General features: G+C 42.3%; 1 protein-coding gene across 1 annotated transcript; it reads right to left on the reverse strand.

The window, feature by feature from the left end:
• Nucleotides 1–854: 854 nt before the first annotated feature.
• LOC149276448 (serine/threonine-protein kinase B-raf-like) lies at nt 855–19,531 on the reverse strand. Its single transcript, XM_089503606.1, has 19 exons — nt 19,409–19,531; nt 10,597–10,698; nt 9,484–9,714; nt 9,144–9,247; nt 8,733–8,835; nt 7,707–7,855; nt 7,103–7,222; nt 6,392–6,551; nt 5,950–5,989; nt 5,140–5,259; nt 4,225–4,364; nt 4,020–4,137; nt 3,203–3,287; nt 2,575–2,751; nt 2,399–2,445; nt 2,127–2,245; nt 1,766–1,897; nt 1,378–1,512; nt 855–1,034 (listed from the first exon to the last, which is right to left on the reverse strand). The coding sequence occupies exons 1-19, from the start codon at nt 19,529–19,531 to the stop codon at nt 855–857; spliced, it is 2,385 nt and encodes a 794-aa protein (XP_089359732.1).
• Nucleotides 19,532–20,421: the final 890 nt, after the last annotated feature.

Raw genomic sequence — 20,421 nt, forward strand, 5'->3', positions numbered from 1 at the left:
AAAATATTTGAAAAAGGTGCCGTTATATCCCGTTTGCAGGATTGCCAGATATTTTAGCACATTTTCTGTAAATTGGATATTTTCAATAAATAAGAAAAAAAAAAAATATATATAGCGGGGTTATTCCAGAAAATACAGCAATACAGAAAATTCCCTCCGCGGCCATAACGCTCTAGGTCTGCTTGAAAATATATATTTTTAAATAAACTATGTGCCTACATTTTCCATAACTCAATAAAACGCACATCCTAGGTGCTTTATACGAATCCCCCTTCAGCCAAACCTAATTCCTGTCCGCAAGCCAAAAAAATAAAAATTAAGTGACGCCGCGGTACGCACCGGGTGGCGCGTTTGTTCTATCACAGCATTGAAAAAATGTACTAAACGTTCGCGAATTCTTACCAAAACAAGACACTTTATAGAAGAATGCTTACTGGAAAGTGTTTTTTTTCATAAAGCGGATATAATTACAATAAAGGACTAAAACAACCCAAACAATCTACTACAACCCACAATAATTTAGTGTTCATCCCAGTTCTCTTAGTTTAATGACCTAAGACTCTCCCCCAAACAAAACTTATAATAAAATAAAAGAAAAATTGGGCTTCATGCACAAAACAGAACACATTCACTGGAAGTATACACAACATCACACAATATATACACACAAACACAAGCAGGTTTTTACAGAGAGGTACACAGCGTGAGGGCACACTCATCGGTATCATTTCATGTACGATCACAATGGCGTTTTGGGAAACGATCTGCTACATAAGGCGTCTGGAAACTCCTGCCAGCAGGGAGTTAAGTGCTTGCAACAAAAAAAAGGGCGTTTTCGCCGTCGGTCTGGCCCCTCATAGTCTGTGTATCACAAACCCACCATATCCGCCGGCCTGGATGGGAGTTTTTGGAGAAGCGCACGTGTACAGGCTGAAGTCCTCCGTCTGGAAACCGGCTCGATTCAGGGACGGCTCGGACGCACTGCGGTGAATTTTTGGCAACGAGCGGGCCAGGAGCTCGATGGACGCGAGTATCTAACGGGCAAAACGAGAAGGAAAAAAAAAAAATGAAACAAAATAGTGCTGGGCAGTCTCTGTAGACTCACAGAATCTGCCAGCTGATCGGCCCCCTGTCTAGTCGCCCCTTTTGTTGCAGACATTTAAACAGAGAAAAGGACTGGTGGACGTTCACCTATTTTGTTCAGATAACTGCTTTCTAGCTTTGGATTTTTCCCCAAATGTTTTGAGCTTTGGAGTTTTTGTGGCCTCCATAGCCTGTCCTGGGTGATCACGTTAACACTCCAAGCCAGGCATGGCCGCAGTAACACTTCCGCGGCGGGCATAAAAACGCTTGGAGTTTAGACCTCAACGCTCTTACCTGCGGGAATAGGGGGCGCTCATCTCTCTTCTTCTTCAGACAGTCTGCCATTAACCTCTTCATTGCTTTAGGACAATTACTTCGAACCTTGCTGAAGTCAGGGGACAGGTAGCCCCTTCCAACCATGAAAATGATCTACGGAAAAAGAAATATATAAATATATATAAAAACAGAAAGAAAAATGAAATTAACAGATTCGCTTGTTGAGTCTCTCCAACATACTCTGAGTTTAAGGGTAGAATTTGGGAAATTAGAAAGACAGGAGACCAGAACTATAGGATAAAGACGACCAACAACACATGCCCCCGACGACAGTCCACAGCCTTCAATCTGCTCCATACCAGCAGAGATGTTCTAGCTCTATAGACGTAAAACGTTACTTATTTACCTGGTCTCGGTTGTTGATGTTTGAGTAGGGTAGCTGCCCTGTCATCAATTCATACAGTACTATGCCGAATGCATAGACATCAGACTGAAAGCTGTATGGGTTCTTGTCCTGCATCCTAATTACTTCTGGAGCCTACAGAGTTAACAAAAAAGAAAGTCAAATCCGACATATTATAGTAATTACACCTGTATGTATTAGATTCCCACCTTATATGTAATCAGTACAACCAGCGGTCTTCACTAAAGATAATTAGTTAGCCCAGGGCTTCTAAAAAGGTACCATAGTCTCCAACACAAGCCATGTTTATCTGCTTCCAACAGAAACACTGCAGGCGACTGGTCTATAGGTTGTGGGTACTCACCATCCAAAGAATGGACCCCGATAACTGTTCAAACTGATGAGAACCGCTCCATCGGGACTTCACTGTGGCTAGACCAAAATCGCCTATCTTTACTGTGAGGTCTTCATGAAGAAAGATATCTGGGATTGGGAGTCAAGGTCAAAACAGCACCTACATAACCTTGACATTGTATACTCCTGATGACCTGCCTAGAACTATGGGTACTTTGCCAATACGATATACTGGAGGGGGTGTAAAGAGATCTGTATCCCATCTGGGATGGTTAAGGATACTATTGCTCTTCAGATCTCTGTGGATGATCGACTTTGCGTGCAAGTAGCTGAAATATTAAAATATATAAAAAAAAAAACAAATTCACTGTAAGAGTCAAAAACAATATAAATAAAATCTGTGGCCAGGTAGGAAACAATATGGACCATGAACAAAAGGAGAGGTTGTGGCTACTTACTCCATGCCCTGCGCTGTCTGCCGGGCAATGTCAATGAGCTTAATCATCTCGAATTTGGTCTCTATGATGTGCAGGTGGTGGTAGAGGCTGGAACCTTCACACCACTGGGTGACTATCGCCAGCTGGGGTTTGGTGGAGTAACCCATGAAAAGTAAGATGTTTACGTGTCGTGTTTTCCTGTAATAAAACAGCCGCTCTTAAAAGCATATGAAAGAAAAGAAAAAAAAAAAAAAAATTCTAACCAAAAATAAAAATAAAAAAAAAACAAACAACGAAGGAAAAAACAAAGAAGGTGGATTTATACATTTATGTTTTTGGGGGTTGCAGTGTCAGTTTTCACGATATTTTCCCACAATAATATTCTGCCGGTCTATAAATCTTTAAAAGCACATTTAGGAGGGGGAAACATACATTTAAATTGTTGGCGCTCATCATAAGAGGATACGCACTCAATGAATGATTTTTTTTTGTATCTAAATATACAGCGATTCACTAGGGGGCGCAAAAGCTCCTCAAACGGGTACCAAAAGTCAGCCAGGTCAGAGGTTACGCGCAGAACAAGAGACTGTTGGTTTACCTCTCAAAATGACAAAAAATAAAAAAATAAAAATGGAAAAATATCAGTTACCTAAGCACGCCAACTTCATTTTTAAAGGCTTGTAGTTGCTGTGGCGTCGGCGCAGTTACATTCAACATTTTCACTGCAACATCCCCTGGAAGACAGAATAATTAACACATCAGACACAGGGCTCCCCCCCCCAAGGTTTCTTGATTTAAAAGAAAGTAATAAACATTTAACTTATGAAGAGAGGACAGGGGTGTCCGAATGTGTCCTCGTGGGTCAAAAACCCCCAAAATGACTCAGATATCTCTACTTAATGTATAAACAAATGGTATATAATATCCTGGGGTAATACTTGACATTAAAACTATCTGGCATCACTGAGAGCAGGGTTAGAAGGGCCCAACTTCAAGTTACCAAGTAATTTAACTTCATGTTACTAAAAACAGTTAATTTTTTCCCCATATCAGGCCAGTTCCATTAGTCTCTAATTGAACGCTATTGAGGTCATCGGGAACAAAGATACCATTTAGCATATATATATTATATATATATATATATATAAAAATCTAGTTTTGCTGCATAATATAATATGTTTTCAGGCTGCTGCATATCAGCTATTTGTATTTATCTGACCCACAATCTACTAGACAAACCTGTGGGGAACAATAGAATGACTCAGTCTAAGTCACCCAAGCAGAGACCCTGACCAACGAAAGTCTTTGGAGGAACGGACTTCATTAGTATTGCCATAAAGCGTCAGCGTTTTCATTAGACGCCCTAACCTCCCCAAGAAGGAATAAAAAAAAAAAAAAAAAAACAAGTTTTTTTTTTTTTTTTAGTGTTGCCAGTCATTCTTCAGTATGTGAAAGTTGTGCCGTACCGTGCCATTTTCCCTTATACACTGTCCCAAAGGATCCTGATCCTATTCTTTGCCCAACCGTGATTTGTCCGTCTGGGATTTCCCAATCATCGCTGGAGTCTCGACGTCCAAGCGTCTTCTGGAACAATACGAAGGGGAAATAAGAAGGCAGCCCTCGAGAGCGAACGTTAGGTTAAAAAACGCAGAAAGTCTTCCCGCAGCTCACCATACGACTCCGGTCTTCGGTGGAGGAAGAGGACGACTTGCGCTCGCGCTGCTGGCCGGGGGATTTCTGTAGCGATTTGACACTAGTGAGGGATCCTGGGAGGGATGCAGGGGGAGTAGCAGAGAGCCCTGGAGTCGAAACTGTAAATATATAATAAAAATAAAATAAAAAATAAAAAAAAAGGTTTAGGAGAAACCCTCCACTTAGACTACACTACTCTAATAAAAATAATATAAGGGGTGGGGGGAATCAAAAAGTGGTGCCTTCTGCCACAAGGTTTTCCAAATATTTTACAATTTCATCATTTATATGCATGAAAACCTTGAGATAAACAATAAAACGTAAGGAACAAAACTATTTTACATATATTCCAGTTTAAGACAGAATAATGAAAAATACTTAAAATAAGTCTAAAATCCCCAAAAATGTAACAATATATTCCCCCCCCCCCATTTGCGTGCATTAAATAGAATGCTGTTTTTTGGGGATATCAGGCTAGAACCAATAACTGCAAAGTCGCATGACTCCCTCTATCTATTTCAAAAGGGGGGAGGGGGAGAATATTTAGGTCTAAATTAAGCATGCACGTTACGCCGAGATGTTAGAATCAATAGAAAGCACAGAAAAGGTAAAATATAGTTTGAAAGAATTAATAGAATCATAGGTTTCATGCATTTGTACTAATCAAACCACTTATGGATTAATACTTTATTATAAAAAAATTAGAAAAAAAAACCAAAAAAAACCAACCACACAACACACAAAGCATGGGATTCCAACATTGGCGTTAGCACAGTCCGTGTTGAGAACAGTTCTAAGTGGTGTAAGTAGGGACATATGGTATCAGTGGCTTTAGTATTTTGCTTTCAAAAGGGGGGTAGGTGAGAGAGAGAAAAAAAAAAAAAGCCCAACTACCTCTGCAAACTGGGTCAGATTCAAAATCAAAGACTATTTCACTGGGGACAGAATGGAGGAGTGGGCTGGGGTTCCGAGAGTGGTATTTCCGATGGCTGTGGGTCGGCTGGACGATTGGGGCTGCGGGAGAAACACAGGCATAAAAGAAAACAAAAAAAAGATTTGGGGGAGAATAGAAAGAGGGGAGATAAAAATGTAATAGTTGGGGGGGGGGGTTTGAGTGGGAGGGAAGAATTAAGACAAACGTCAGCAAAATTATTGCGATATACAGACATCTAATTAACACGTTAACATTGGGCTGCCCAGATTAAATCCATTATAAAAAAAATAAAAATTGTAATGTCAGCACCGTGAGAAAATACACGTGAGAAATACAGACCGGAGAAGAATTTAATATAAATTATTGGGGTTGGTCTCTGTGCATTTGAAGCGGGATGCATGGAAAACAAACAAATATGATTTTGCACGTAAAACAGAATATCTAAATCACAAATAAATAAAAAGACTAAATTGTAAGCATTGGCAGAAGAAGCGTTTGAAGACATACACGGCTACATCGTATGATAAAAGACCGGACAAGAACGAAAAACACAACAGCTTTAAATTTATTGGATGCCGGTGATTGGAAAAAGAATTGAAACAAGAGACTCGAGAGGAGAAAAAATTAAATGCCAGTCCCTTATATTCCAAAAGCAACCAAAAACCTAGTAATTTTTTTTTTTCTTCAATATAAAATTCTCTTTCAATAAACAGATACATTTGGGTTGCGTCACGTCGATTGTTGGTTGAGAAAATTTGTGTTTCACTTACCTCCCTCGCTTCGCTGGAGTCCGGGGTCTCTGATCAAGTCCTAAAAACAGCAAGATTTTATTTTAATATATATAATTATAATGTTTTTTTTTTTTTTTTTTTTTTTTTTTTTTTTTTTTACACATACAGCCTCCTACTTCAAATAGTTAAAAGTATTTCACATATATTGCCAACAACCCAATCCGACTCTCTCTACCGCAACATTCAATTTGGGTTGATCATGGCCAGTGCCATCAAAAATCTTTGTAAAATAAACACAGGTACGTATAAATTTGAAAGTTGGATCCGGGGCGTATTCAGATATTATCCTGTCTAAAGTCATTAACAAACGCAGGAATCCATTCAAGCACAGAAATAGCCGCTACTATTCGATACGGTAAACGTACGACACAATGGGTTAACAAATGATAACTCGGCGCAGAATTCTCTTAAAAGGTCTTACGTCAATATTGACGGGCTCGATGGTGTTTATGTGCACATTGGGTGCGGAGGACGAACGGTCCCGTTGGCCAAACTGATTCCGGTGGTCTTCGTCAGCTGGTCGGAACGGCTGAGGGATCGGGATGGATTTGGACGGAGAGTTGCTCGGTAGGCTGGGGGGTCTGCGGGAAATAATAAAAAAAAATAAATAAATAAAAAAATAAGCTATTAATGGCTTCCCTAGTTCTCTATTAACAAACAGTGCAAGAATCTTCAAAAGCCTTTTTTGATTTTTGTTTTATAAAAAAGGTAGACAAGGGTCTCGAGAATGGCAAGCGCTTATTCCGGAGTCACGTTGTCTTTTGCTGATGGGGATAAAAGTAAAATCTCTTAGCCAAAAAACACAGCGCTATTAGCGGAAACTAACCCCGGGTCATAATTCTGAAATAAGCAGAAACTAGAGAAATCTGCGGACCTCCTACAGATTAAAACCACAGAAGCACTTTCCGCTCGCTCCTCTCTTGGCTGGTGGACCACGTTGGGAGAGGATTCGGGGGCCGTGGTGCGTAGTTAAGAGATAAACAATTACAGATGTAGGAATGGACGAGTGAAACACTTATTCAGGGTGGTCTCAAATATCCTCATAGGTAGAGCAGATATTTTGCCAGGATTTGCTATTTTTTTTTTTTATGGCGTCATCAAGGTTGGGGAATAAAACGGGGTCAAACCTTACCCAACGACATCTGGAGGGGGTGAATGGGAACTAGATTCAACGGATGGAGTAACCTCCTCAAAATGAGCTTCCTCCTGAGGTATTGGGTGGTGTTCAAAGAACTTTGATACAAACAGCAAACTGTAAGGGGGAAAAATGGGAAAAACAAATCCTAAGGAGAGAATTCACTTTTATAGCCAAGTTTAAGAGGGTATTTCCAGAGCTTCCTGATGGTACTTTAATGACCGTTTAATTAGAAAAATGTAAAGTTTTTAAGCTGAAAGGCCAAAGGGAGACAGCGGAGATATCCAAAGCTCCTACAGTTAGCCCAGAGAACCTTTACGGAAAGGGTGGTAGATAAGCGGAACAGCCTCCCAGTAGAAGTAGTAGAGGCAAATACAGCGAGGGGATTTAAACATGCATGGGATAGACATACGGCTCCTGAATCTAAGACAAGACCAACGACTGATTAAGGTTTGAGTCGTTACAGCAGGAATAACGGGGAGGGAATGGTCGAAACCGGACTGATCTGCCGGCAAACTATGTTAAGCTTTGGCATATCTTTCAACATTACACAAATAAAGTAAAAGATTCCCACTGTATACAAATGTGATATTTAACTCACTCAAGTCGGTCGTAGTTAACACACATGAGCGGCACCTCGGTGCTACACCGCTGGTGGAACTTGTACCCACAAGTCTGGCAACGGAATCCCTGGAATAGCAGCTTCCGGCAAAAGTCACAGAACGCCAGCGTGAAGAACGTCTTCCTTACCTATTAAACACAGAGACCGTGAAGCTCGTCTGCTGCCGACGAGAAGCGTTTCCACACAGAAATACATAAAACCAAGTACACCATGAAAGGACTAGAAAAAGCAACTTTATGTATCTACAAAAATAGGCAAAAATCTGTATTTAAATGCAGATTTTTTTTTATTATTTTTCATATTACTTGAGTATCTGTGAGCTCCCAAAATATTCTATTAAGGAAAATATTTTACGGTGTCCACGTAACCTGGATATGGAACTAAAATGATCTGTTACCTATAAGAACCCCATGCAGGATTGGTATACAGGATCCCATCACAGAAGATGCGGAAACGTCGGTACAACCCTTTTATCGGAACTTTCGGTTTTTCAAATTACTTACCATTGATTTAGCACCGATTGGATTTTACAGAAGACGCGAATGTTCATTTAGAAAAATAGCCATTTCACAAAAACGAGACCAGATTAATATTTAAAAGTCTGGAGTCATTTAGAAATGATCCTTTATGAAAAAGGAAGCAAATTTTGTCCATTAAAATAACATGAAATGAATAAGAAATCCAGCGCAGATGGGGTTAATGACGTAAATGACTATTGTAGCTGGAAACGGGTGATTTTTAATTGTAGAGGCCCTTTATCACTCCCATCACTCCTGTGTCCCAATGGCCCTTTATCACTCCCATCACTCCTGTGTCCCAATGGCCCTTTATCACTCCCATCACTCCTGTACTCAAATGGTCCTCTATCACTGTACGCTAAAGCTTTATAATCTGACAGCAGGACCGGCATTTTCCCTGTAATACAAAGTGAGCCGTCTTACACACCCAAGTCCTGACTGCGGTAAGTTAGGTGATGTCACATACACCGGGTCCAATTGTACCTACAAAATTATGGGTCGTCAGGGGCACGTTCTCCAGAACTTCCACGTGTAGCTCTTCCCCGGTGAGCCAGCTGATGTCTGTATCCCAGCCGATTGGTTTCTTCTCTCTGTTGGGGCCGAAAGCAGAACTGTAATCAAAAGTTTTTTGTTTTTTTGGTTCTAAACAAAAAACAAAACCCCTCGCAAAAAAACAAACAAAAAAACACCAAAGCCACCGGTTTGAACACCAAACTAGTGCAGAGATAGGAATTATATAACAAAAAATAGAAAATACATTGTAGGCGATGGATAAGATCAATGTCCGGCTTTCCGAAAGATCCACCTGTGTATGAGATCTTCAGGGCTTCTGACGACACGACAGACTTTTTTTCTCCTGGGGTGGGGGTGGGGGGGGGGCAACTAATGGAGATCTTACCCATCCTGATCTCTGTACACTGCACAACATTCTGGAATCAGACCCCGCATCATCAAGGCTTTCTTTAGGCTGTCCCTCACGGTGACGCCGCATCTGGCAGGTACCTGGGGGGGGGGAAACATGTTCAATTGGGGGGGGGGGGGTTCGGTGTTATTTAAAAAACAATGAAAAAAAAGAAACTACACGAAAAAGGAAGACCCTGACAAAATGTAAAGAAGGTCAACATCTTTTAGTAATCACCTATTCCTAGTAAACCAGCCAAGTCCCACTGCCTTTACATGCACTACGAAGCCAGATGGGCAAGCTGTAGACGTGGCGCCATTACTGTCCATGTACTCACCACTGTGCGTTGTTTGTTAGGCAGGAAGACTCTAACGATGGGTTTCTGTGGCGACCTGGGATTGATGCGAGAGAAATCCGACGGGTTCTGGAGGATGGAAAGGGACGGCGGCGCCAGGGGAATGGTGTCGGAGGACAGCGAGGAGCAGTCCGATCCGTTTCCCATGGACTCCAGTAACTGCTGCTCTCTCTTTTGCAGGGCGTCTAGTTTGCTCGTGTATTCTTCATAGGCCTAACGGAAGAGACAGCATCGACGTAAACGTCTCAAAGAAGAGTCCAAGCGCCGAGAACAAAAAGCTACATGTTTCCCCAAAGTGGATCCTGGTTACATTTTGCGGACGCCTACTGGCTCAGAGCTGTTCGGTTATTCAACTTTAGCTTCTTATCTATGCAATAATTTTGGTCTGGCTCAACTGAAGAAAGGCTAATGAAAGCAAATAATTATCACCATCCAGGCTTTAATCATTTGGCATGATTAAAAAAAATAAATAAAAAAAAAAAAAAATACACGGGTCAGATCCTCAATGCCCTCGGTTTGTTGGGGACAGGAAAATGTGACGCACGGCTGAGCTGAACCGCTTGGGGAGACGATAGCCGCTGTTATATCGAGTGTCTGCTCCTGTTTACACAACACAGAGAGAGACTCAAGGACAGTGAAATACTGGAGCGATTACAAATCCTCTTTTTTTTTGGTTAGGTAAACAGATGGGGAGACAGACCGGCTGTGTGTGTGTAAACAAAAAAACATGTCAACCGGTCGTAGGTCTGCAGACCAGACTTTGCCCGTTAGGAAACATCTCAAAACCACAGCACTAGATTATACTATAACCAATCGGGGGGGGGGGGGGGGGGGGGGGGATTAGATAAGATGTTGAAAAAAAAATTCAAAAGTAGCATGGGGGGTATGTGTGATGGAAGCGGGTTTTTTCATTCAAATGCAATTTAATTATCAAACTGTCCAGCTTAAAGTATTTAATACAATTAAACAAATTATGCAACTAAATATAAACAAACAAAAAAAAAAAAACAAAAAAAAAAAAACACCACACAAACTTTGTAATACCGCATATTTGCGGCTTTCGCCATCCAGGGCCGAGCGAATGGCGGCACTGACCTCCAAGTATAACGACGGGGGGTTATTGTCTCCTCCAAATCTCGCTAGAAGGGCTTCAATGTGTTCTTGTGTTAACTTGATCATCTGCTTGATATTCCATACCTAGAAAATAAGAAAATAATCAAAATTCATATAGGAGAAAAAAAAAAAAATAATAAAAAAAAAAATTGTTTACATCCCGCTCCGAAAACCAGAAATGGTTGGAGGAACGGTGCGCTCTTTAGGGGCCACAATACCAAGAGGTGTCTTCTCTTGTTGAGGGCCACGTGTCCACATGTTGACATTGCGAGGTCTCCGGCCTTTGTCCGTCTTAATTTAGGAAGCAGTTAACGTGCACGTCTGTACATTTACATGGATGATTTTAATGGGAAAATTGAGTGGCGGCTCAAGCAGCCAATCGGTGGCAAGAACAGTCCGGGGAGGGCGCAGAATGGTAGCCGCGGAGCCGAGAGACGTAACGTAGGCTCCTTAGGAGACGTATTTTTGGTCTCATATTAAGAACTATTGCATAGATTCGCTGTATAGAAATTTAAGATGTAAAAAAAGCTGGAAAGCGACAGATTTCTTTTGAATAATTCTATCTGTGCGTTTGTTTTGCTTGCTCCTCGCGGATAAGAGTTTGGCCAACGGAAATAAAAGGGAAGCCAAAGGACACTTTGCCGCGTTATTGTTGGAACCCAGTAAGAATATGAAGAAAAAAAGATCACGAAATGTATCTAATAACATATTTACAATCAAAATATTGTCTTATTGCATAGGAGTCGGCGGTACATGCCAGCCCCAGAGGTTATAAAATATATATATGTCGATCGGTGACACAAGCCTGGTTTTATCTCCTTTTGTCCCAATAAACCCCCTTTATCTGCAGACCTGGAGCCGCCGTTGCTGTCAGTCATATGATATTTTGGGTGACTTTCCTGGCTCAATCACCACACCGAGCTGATGCTTTATGGCAATGCTAATGAAGTCTGTTCCTCCATAGACTTTCATTAGTCAGAGAGTCCGACTGGGTGATTAAGACTGAGCCATTTTATTATTTCCCACAGGCAGTGTGATAAGGAGACAGGGGGTTTGTCTAGAAGATCGGGGATCAGATAGAGAGAACTCACTGCCGGGAAAAAAAAACAAAAAAAAAAAAAAAAAACAACTGTTTTTAAAAAAACAAAAAACAAAAACCAGCACAATATTTTTGAAAACTCATTTTTAATCTGATATGAGGAATATGTTTGGAGGGAGGTCCCCACTTAAAAATAAATTAAAAGGTTCTCATCAGAGTTGATCTTCTGGATTTTCAGACTGCGTATTGACATCAATAGCCATCTACTTGCTGAATTTTGCTTTGACTGCAGTTGGTCGGCGCCTCTATAATTTTAGGAGTTTAAGGGTTTATCAAGACTTAATTTGACAAACACGAGACAGTTGTGAGGGCTCTGCCCATGAGCTTACAATCCAGGATTATAAACAGATTACATTTACTACGCATCTCGGTGTCCTCACCTGAAACGTAACCATTCAGCAAAACTGGGTGTTGGACCCAACTCACCCGGATTACGAGTCGCTCTCGAGCGCCTACGACAGGATCAGCAACTGCTAAAGCCTCATAAAAAAAGCCCCAATTATGTATGTTTTTAAATTCGGTACTATGTCAGTAACTCATCATCTTAAATAGAACAGCGTAAGCCCTAAAAGTGTTTTTTTTTGGGGATACCAAGAATAGGCGGCCGGGGATGGGCAAAGTAGGACCACGAGATTCCACCGAGTGTGAAAATAATCATCAGTCAGGCCCGACAGGTGTATTAACGGATTTTAAATACGCAATTCTTAAGGATTTGCTGCACGAGAAAGGACTTGTGTTAAAGAACATAGGACTATGACCATTTCCCCACCATCTACAATCCCAGTTCTTCCCCCAAAAGCTAAGTGAGGGACACTCCGGCTATCTTATGCACTTTAATGTATTGGTGGGCTTCTGTGGACTCCCTCAAGATGCATTTGTACCCCCTTTCCCCCCCCCACCACCCAGGTAAAGGTCCTGTAGGAGCTTCGGTCAAACATCGCCCGGCACGGGACGGACTCATCCCCGGTCGGCTCCCGCGCTGGCTCCGCCGAACGCTACTTAAGCAGCCAATCAGTGGCAAGAAGTGTCCCATCATGGCGGAAAGAAGATCGGGGGGGGGGGGTGTCAGGGACGCTAAACTGTCTCTTTAATATTCACCCTACAATAGTGTTTGGAACTTTGTTTTTTACACTCAATGGGACTTGGGCAGCAGACACCAAGGGAGGGGGTTAAATAATAAGAGGCGTTCAACCTGAACAGAACACACCTAGAGATTCATTAGACGGGCTTAGAAGACACGCAAAAAAGTTATTTTTGAAGTTTTTTGGGGAGAAAAAAAAAAAAAAAAAAAAAAAAGATCTTAAAAGAGCATATCGGTAAAGACAGGGCTTTGCGTGTCACAGCGGTAATTAAGGGAGCTGGTTTGGTCAGAATAACCAGTCGAACGTGTCAGGGAATTGGAGTGCAAGAAGAAAAAAAAACAAAAAAAACAAACGGAGGCCGAGTATAGAAAGGTATCTGGGGGTAGAATTAGATAAAAATTTAATAAAACATATAAAAGGCATTTTTGTGTTTGAAAAATATATATGACAGGTGATAAACAATCCATCTTGACAGCTGGACTGTACAACTTGCTGAAAAAGGGCAGAAAATTAAATTAAAAAAAAAAAAGTATTTGAATAAAAAAATTGTCTTGAATAACCCAAAATAAATCAGAAAAACTGTGTCCATGTTGTTACTACGATATCTCAATATCTAGATCACAGTTTTTTTTTTTTGTTTTTTTTTTGCTGTAGTGATCTTTAGCATCTTGTATAAAAGGCTTAAAAAAAAAAAAAAGTGGTCAGGCTAAAAATTAAGACTAATAAGGATTATAATTATTAGGTTTTATTATGTTGAATAATGAAATCAACAACCTATGGAAATAACCAAAATGGTTACATGACGCTGAGCTCAGCATTACAGGTAAACGCTTTGAGGGAGAAAACCGGAAAATATATATAAAAAAAAATTAAATAAGTAAAACACACACACATACATACATACATACATATATATGTGTGTTTTACTTATTTAATTTTTGATATATAGAGATATATAGAGATATATATATATATATATATATATATATATATATATATATATATATATATATATCGCAAAGACAGATAAAAGCCAGGACAGAGAGCTTTGATTTTAGCGACATAAAATACAATCTTAGAACACCAAGCAACATTTTTACAGCTTGACGAGTATATGGCGGAGGGATTTTACCCCGATTAACCCTTTAATTAAAGAAGAGCTCCATATTGGCCCAATGGGAGGTGTTTTTAAAAAAAAAAAAAAATTATATATTTTTACACTTTCTACCCGACTGTTTAATAACAGCAGGTTTGTCAGCGACCGCAGAGCTGCAGCTGTTACCCGGATGGCGGCTGCTGGCACGGGTTATTCCCAGTCCCATTACATCTGCCGGTCCTGCCATCGCCCGTGGGGCGTCTATCAGCGGGTCTGAGAGGCGAGACTCTGAAGAGAGCGTTTCAGGAGATGAGCGCTTTGTGACATTGGTGCCACTAAACGAGACACGCGCAGCTTTCAGCTGGGAATCAGTATGCAATATCTCTCCCTCCCATTCACTCCCTAATCCATTAGGGCTGCAATAATCACACCGTATCCCTTCATTCGGACAGAAAACAAAAACCCAAAACATGCTTATCTGACCCCGTTTTGTGGGGACCATGGTGTGTGAACACGCATTCTTTAATGATATAAGTTTCTAAGACCAGTCTTATTAAAATCCTCCCCCAATTGTTTCTACAGAAAGCACAAAGTGTTCCATAATATGCTTTTCTGCACATTCTCAGTAGAGTTCCAATTCTAGCCAATGGGTGTTCAGCACCCATAGACAACAACAGGAGTGGAAGCAACCAATCATAGGTATAGTATACGAACAACGATGGCTTGCTAGCGTACATGTGATTGGCTGCTGCTTTAGAGATTCCTATGGGAGTGCTTCTGAGCATGTGCAGGAAGTGTACCTATGCCTACTTCCTGCTTTCAGTAGCAGCAGCTGGGGGAGGAGTTAAATGAAACATTCGAAAGACCGCCTGCACTATTAAAAAAAAAAAAAAAAAAAGTGAAGTCCCCATAAAATTAATTAGAGGGCTAGACTGTTACTTTTAGAGCTTGTATTGATTGGCTACAGTCATGTCATGTGACTCATTTTGTGTACTTTTATACCATTTGTTGAAGGAATATACTGCAGCGCTATTGGTTATCGCTGAGAAATTTCTTCTAATAGACGGAGAGTCCTACCCAGCTTTCTCTACTTCAGCCCTAACCACAAAGTCATCGACTGTGGCAGAGAACGTGTGGTTTTCATTCAACAAAAGGGCACCGCCGATACTTCCCAGGAAGACGCAACGATCAATATTAAACCCATTTCTTTCCGGCTGATTAAAGTCTTGTCTGCGTCGAGCCCAGATAATAGGTCCGAAATACGGAAGCCACACATCCATCCAGCAAGGGCAGCAGAACAATTTGGGGTTTGGTTCCACCATCATTATTTTCAACAGAAATGAATACTGATGCAGCATCTTGAAACGTTCCTGTTGGTCTCGTCTTAGATTCAGGAGCCGTATGCCTATCCCATGCGTGTTTAAATCCCCTCGCTGTATTACCCTCTACTGCTTCTGCTGGGAGGCTGTTCCACTTATCTACCACCCTCTCAGTAAAGTAAAGCTTTAAACCTCCGATTCTTTAATCTAGAGGTCGACACAGCTACAGGACAAAAAGTATTCCCCCCCCCCCCAAGTTAACTCTGAAACCACAAGAAGGTAAGGAACATCATGTAAGAGAAATTAAAAAAAAAAATTAAAAATAATGCTTTAAGTGGTTCCAAATACACCCCAGTATTAATTCACTGGAACAGCAGCCTTTACAGAAATTAAACGCCTTATTTGGTATCTTTGGCATTTTATTGCCTTACAAAATACCGAAAACCGTCTGAAATCAGAAGATTTTCAAGTCTGGCTGGAAAAAGTTACAAGGGGGCAAAAAACACTGAATTCAATTTAACTGAACTTGTCCTGCAGTCAAAGGCTCCTGTGTGTTTATTATGTTAACCTCTGAACGTAAAATGTTCTGTTTACGCTGCCGTTCAAAGGTTTGGGGTCACCCAGCGGTTTTCATGGAAAACGAGGACATTTTGGGCTATAACATGATTGCAAAAGGGTTTTCTAACCATCAATCAGCCTTTTAAACTTAAACTTTGGACCATCGAACACAACGGGTCATTGGGACACAGGAGTGATGGGAGTGATAAAGGGCCATTGGAGCACAGGAGTGATGGGAGTGATAAAGGACCATTGGAGCACAGGAGTGATGGGAGTGATAAAGGGCCATTGGAGCACAGGAGTGATGGGAGTGATAAAGGGCCATTGGAATACAGGAGTGATGGGAGTGATAAAGGACCATTGGAGCACAGGAGTGATGGGAGTGATAAAGGGCCATTGGAGCACAGGAGTGATAAAGGGCCTCTGTACACCTATGAAGAGATTCCATTAAAAATGGACAAAATCTCCTTTTCTTTTAAAAGCAATAACGTTTCTAAGTGACACCAAACTTATGAACAGATAGAGATAGAGATAGAGATATATATTATACACACACACTCACAAAAGATGAGTTTCTCCCCGTAATATTTATGTATATCACGCTGGATTATTACGTTTCCCCAAAAAACATTTTGGTTTCATCGTATTTATTTTGGAAACAAACGAAAATTAAAAAGGAAACTCCTGACTTTGCTGTGATCACCAAAACAGAACTTCACGTGCATCGACCTTGCGAAGAGGTGGATTTACAAAGTGGAGGGTATTACAAGGCACACAACCCCCCCACCCCCGATGACCTTATTCTCGCGCCCCATTTTAAACCCGGCCAGTTCTGCTATTTATCGAGTCTCTTAGCTGTAGGAAAGTGTACTTTCATTTATTTCTGTCTCGGGGGGGGGGGGGGAGATAATGGTTGGCCCCATGTGGACCACTGCTACCGCACACATTTTAAGGGATACGATAGCTGCATGGTCCCTTTAAATTTTCATGTGTCCCCCTTGCCAACATATAGGGGGGTTTCTGTACATTTGCTTCAAAAACTCTGCAGACCCCCAACATGCACGCCCATTGGATTGGAGTGCTTTCCTGCCCCCGATTGGCTGCTTTTTTTGTTTTATAACATATTACAGTACGCCTGCTGTCCCTTTAAATAAAAGTGTTTAAAAACCCAACTTTCCAACATTTCAAAACAAAGTTTTAGTAAACACACGGAGAGTCACAAGTCACAGGAATGCATCAACAAATAGCGGCGGTTTTACTACGACTCGAGATCGTCTCCCAAAAGTGGAGGTTAACGTTTAATCGCATAATAAATAAATAAAACAAAAAAAAACAGCCGTTAAACTGAATAAAAGTATAGTTATTAAAATTCAGGGGGGGGGGGGGGAATTTAATAAAAACAAACAAAACAAAAAAAAAAAACAAAAAAAAAAAACTTCTGCCGAGTTCTTTAATCTCATGTCGCAGTCCTGAATATTAAAGTGCGTAACATCGTGTTTTGTAAGCAAATGGCACAACCCAGTTTCGTAACCAGTTTAACCGCTCGGTGTCATTTCTCTTCTGATTTCGGATGAATACCCTTTAGGCGCATTTCATTTATTTATTTATTTATTTCTTTAGGGTCACCTTGCAGCCACCCGTCAGCCAAGCATCTGCCCTAGCAGGCGGGTAAGGTTGAGACAACAATTAGCTGAGTTGTTTTTGGTTAAAAATTATGAAAAAGGGGAGGTAAAAGAATCATAAAAGTCTCTGAAATATTGTTCTCGCTCTGTTATCTGATCTCCAGTCTACTGAACAACCCGACTCCTTGTCATACTGCCTGTGGGAAACAATAGAATGGCTCAGTCTTAATCACCCAGCCGGACTCTCTGACTAATGAAAGTCTATGGAGGGATGGACTTCATTAGCATTGCCATAAAGCATCAGCTCAGTGTGGTGTTTGAGCCGGGAAAGTCGCCCAAAATATCACATGACTGACAGCAACGGCAGCTCCAGGTCTGCAGATAAAGGGAGTTTATTGGAAAATAATTAGATAAAACCAGGTTTCTGTCATCGACTGACATTTTTTATTTATTTATTTTTTTTTACGCCAAACTGAGGGTCACAATATCAGACGCTGACTCGTTCAAATTTCAGGCCGGTTTCACAACAAAAGCCACCGTAATTGGCATCTCATAGCTGGAATTCCTGCATGAACACAGGTGGCTCAATAATCGGTGAGTCACAACACAGAAGCGCAAGACAAGGTAATTGCTTAAAGAATTCCGAGGTAGAACCTGCGATCACCAACCGGGCGTTTCATCGGATCTCCAGACACCCTAAACTTTTACATTCTACAGAACCATCCCCGATCTCTGTGTCCTCCTCCAGCTCGGGGACCCGAGTCTAGAAGGTCTACAAAACTCAACCAAATAACGAAATAAATGCCGCTATTCTAGAGTCAGAACGCGATCGTTAGCTGCAAAAAAAATTAAAAAATTCATATAACATTTGCCACCAATCACCCAGCGTCTCCATTGCAACACCCAGATCCGGCTGTGAAACGCGTTGGCGCGATATAAACAATAAAAATCATAATCACACCCAAGTGCGTAACCTCAGCCAATAACTCCCCATTTAAATAAATCTCCCCAAAATGCACCTCACAGACCCATATCAACGTATCTAGTCAGAGAGGTGGATTAAACAAAGCAAGTCTATGAACTAGATGTTGATTGAAAAGGAACAAGACAGGTGTCACATCTGGGACAGCAGCTCGATTTCACCTTAGATCAACCATATAATTTATTATGCACTTATTCCCCCGCTCCGCATGCCCTCTCATCGTACTCGTATAACCCCCGTCTGGACACCTTTTGGGTTTGACAGCAACCCCAGCAGTGAATTCCGCATCTTCGCTGCTCTTACTGTAAAGAACTCTCCCTTCCGCTGAAATTCTGCTTCCGAGTCTTAAAGGAAAATCGGAAATTCTCTGCACCGTTTTTGTGCGTTGGTGTGAGGCCACCGCGGTACTTAGGTCCTATAGGGTTAGCTTAAGGTATACGCGTCAATGAAAACACCCAGATGGCAGATCGGTAAAAATGCCATCAAAAGCCACCTTCAGCTGTCAAAGCCTGTGAAGAATTGCCCCAACTGCCCCTAAGCAGCTCATGGGCTGATAGTCTTGTTACCCAGCTGTCAAAATTACCATCCTGCCTCTTTTACTGCTTGTGCCAGACTCTGATCACAGATGGCACAAGCCAGAAAGCCTTTTCTTGTGGATTAGATTGTGAGTTCTTGGGTCCAGAATCCCCCCCGAGCTGTATTAAATGCCGAACTGTCATTCATCAAGAGCTAGACTGCAGGTTCTACACTGTATAGTAATGAAGGGTATAGCCCCTGGGTGTACATGGGCTCCTCGTTCATTTGCACGGTGGGGTAGTATTACCTCACAGGGAAGACCCGTCCTCGGCACCCCTAAGCCCAGATGCAGGCCCCCTGATGTGTCCAGGTGCAGGCCCTGGCCCTTTGTGTATAGGTGCCTGGGCATGCAGCCATAGGCTGTGTATAGGGATGCATGATGCCTATGAGCTCCCTCCATGGTACCACAGACACATACTACATACACCCCCTGGCCCTTAACGCTCACAGCTACCCTCACCTCCTCCGGGTATCCCCCGGCCGCAGACATCTCCCCGGCTCCGCTCAGGCTCCCCGTCTCGGCCGCCAGGTCCCCGTTGAGCAGTGAGGGCCCCTCAGCCGATCCCCCGCTTAGCGCCGCCATCTTGAAGTGATCCGGAGCCGCGGGAGCGAGCACGGGACCTGGGCGCGCGCGCCCCCGATCTCAGCCCGGCCAGGTCTGCTTGGCGTCACCAGGAGGAGGGGGCGGGGCCCCGAAATCAGGGAAAGGGGAGCGCGCGCCGCTAGCAGCGGAGCGAGCAGCCAATCAGCGCGAGTTGAGGCGGGGTCTGCCTGGGCTTCCCTGACGTCAGAGCGGAGGGAGTGAGGGGGGACAGACACTTGTCCACTAGCACCGCCCACTCGTACAGGTGCAGTGAGCGCGTGCACAGAGCGAGCCCTGACGTCATTGTTCGATGCGGCCGTGACGTCAGAGTTTGACAGGCGGATGGGGATGGATACTAAGGGGAAGCTGTAGTACGATATAGCCTGATCAGATAGTAAAGGGAATGAAGAATGGGCAGATTGTGGAATGAAGAACGATGAGATGGATGCTCTGTCTATCTCAACTGCAAGCTGGCCCATACACTAAAGGACCCCAGGGATCACCTACTCTACCCTGCCTGTGACCATGTCCCCAGCCTCTAGATCTTATTCATACTCCTAGAGGGACTGCAATGGAGTATGATGTCATGTGCCAGCACTGGACTGGGGTATGATGTCATGTGCCAGCACTGCACTGAGAGCATCAGCAGCCCTCACAGGAACACAGAAGAGATATCGGTGTTCCTGAGCCAGACCTAAACCGGTTTAAGCTCTTCCTTCCCCTCCGGCAGTGGAACCTGTCTTTGGAGAAGGGAAGTTGGTCTGGCTTATGGTCTTGCCCTCACACACATCAACCAATCAGGATAAATTTGGTCACATAGACGATTCAGAATACATACCCAAGTCTGAGCGTTGTTTGGTAAATCCCTCAATGTCCCAACGTGACAAACC

This window comes from Sceloporus occidentalis, unplaced genomic scaffold (genome assembly GCF_023333645.1).
Source record: "Sceloporus occidentalis isolate IW3139 unplaced genomic scaffold, rSceOcc1.0.p SCAF_238, whole genome shotgun sequence".
In the NCBI taxonomy this organism is placed as follows: Eukaryota; Metazoa; Chordata; class Lepidosauria; order Squamata; family Phrynosomatidae; genus Sceloporus; species Sceloporus occidentalis.

Excerpts from the sequence above, each read along its gene's own strand:
- LOC149276448 (XM_089503606.1), bottom strand. The coding sequence starts at position 19,531 with ATGGCGGCGCTAAGCGGGGGATCGGCTGAGGGGCCCTCACTGCTCAAC. Across the intron at positions 5,990-6,391 it reads TCGAGCCCGTCAATATTGAC|GACTTGATCAGAGACCCCGG; the intron begins GTAAGACCTTTT and ends TGCTGTTTTTAG. Across the intron at positions 4,138-4,224 it reads CCGAAGACCGGAGTCGTATG|AAGACGCTTGGACGTCGAGA; the intron begins GTGAGCTGCGGG and ends GTATTGTTCCAG.